Consider the following 582-nt stretch of genomic DNA (forward strand, 5'->3'; position numbering starts at 1 on the left):
GCACGGGGATGGTGGGACACGGGGTCAGGCACATGTGGGGATGGGGGGGACCGGTGGGACACGGGGATGGAGGTGCACGGGGACGGGTGGGACATGGGGACAGGCACACTCGGGGATGTGGGGACCAGTGGGACATGGGGATGGCCGTGCATTGGGATGCCACACTCAGGATGTGGGGACAGTTGGGACATGGAGACAGTGGTACCTCGGGGTGCAGGGACGCGGCAATGGCTGGGGACACGGGGAAAGCCATACCCTGGCATGGCACACTTGGGATGTGGGGACAAGGGGACAGCTGTGCACAGGGATGGCCGGGACATGGGGACAGCTACACCCCAGGGTGTGGGGACAGCCACACTCAGGGATCTCGGGGTGGCTGGGACATGGGGACGGCCATGCCTGGGGACACTGGGGCAGCAATATTCTGGGATGCTGTGCCTGGGGATGTGGCGACAGCTGGGACATGGGGACATTGCCGCTCCCTGCTCCCTCTGTCCCTAGGTCCTGTGGTGGCTCTCGGCCCATCCCCGCTCCCCCCCCGGCCACCCAGGCGGCCCCGTGGGACCATGAACGTGCTGGCTC

At 66.8% G+C, this 582-nt stretch overlaps 1 protein-coding gene across 1 annotated transcript in view; it reads right to left on the minus strand.

Moving 5' to 3' along the window:
- Positions 1–582, minus strand: part of RPL23A (ribosomal protein L23a) — a 7,582-nt gene that overhangs the window by 2,974 nt on the left and 4,026 nt on the right. Inside the window, exon 4 of the mRNA XM_009887242.1 lies at positions 206–231. Within this exon, the coding sequence (XP_009885544.1) occupies positions 206–231 (26 nt within the window). The remainder of the gene's footprint in view (positions 1–205; positions 232–582) is intronic.

Source organism: Charadrius vociferus, unplaced genomic scaffold (genome assembly GCF_000708025.1).
Source record: "Charadrius vociferus isolate BGI_N301 unplaced genomic scaffold, ASM70802v2 scaffold1746, whole genome shotgun sequence".
In the NCBI taxonomy this organism is placed as follows: domain Eukaryota; kingdom Metazoa; phylum Chordata; class Aves; order Charadriiformes; family Charadriidae; genus Charadrius; species Charadrius vociferus.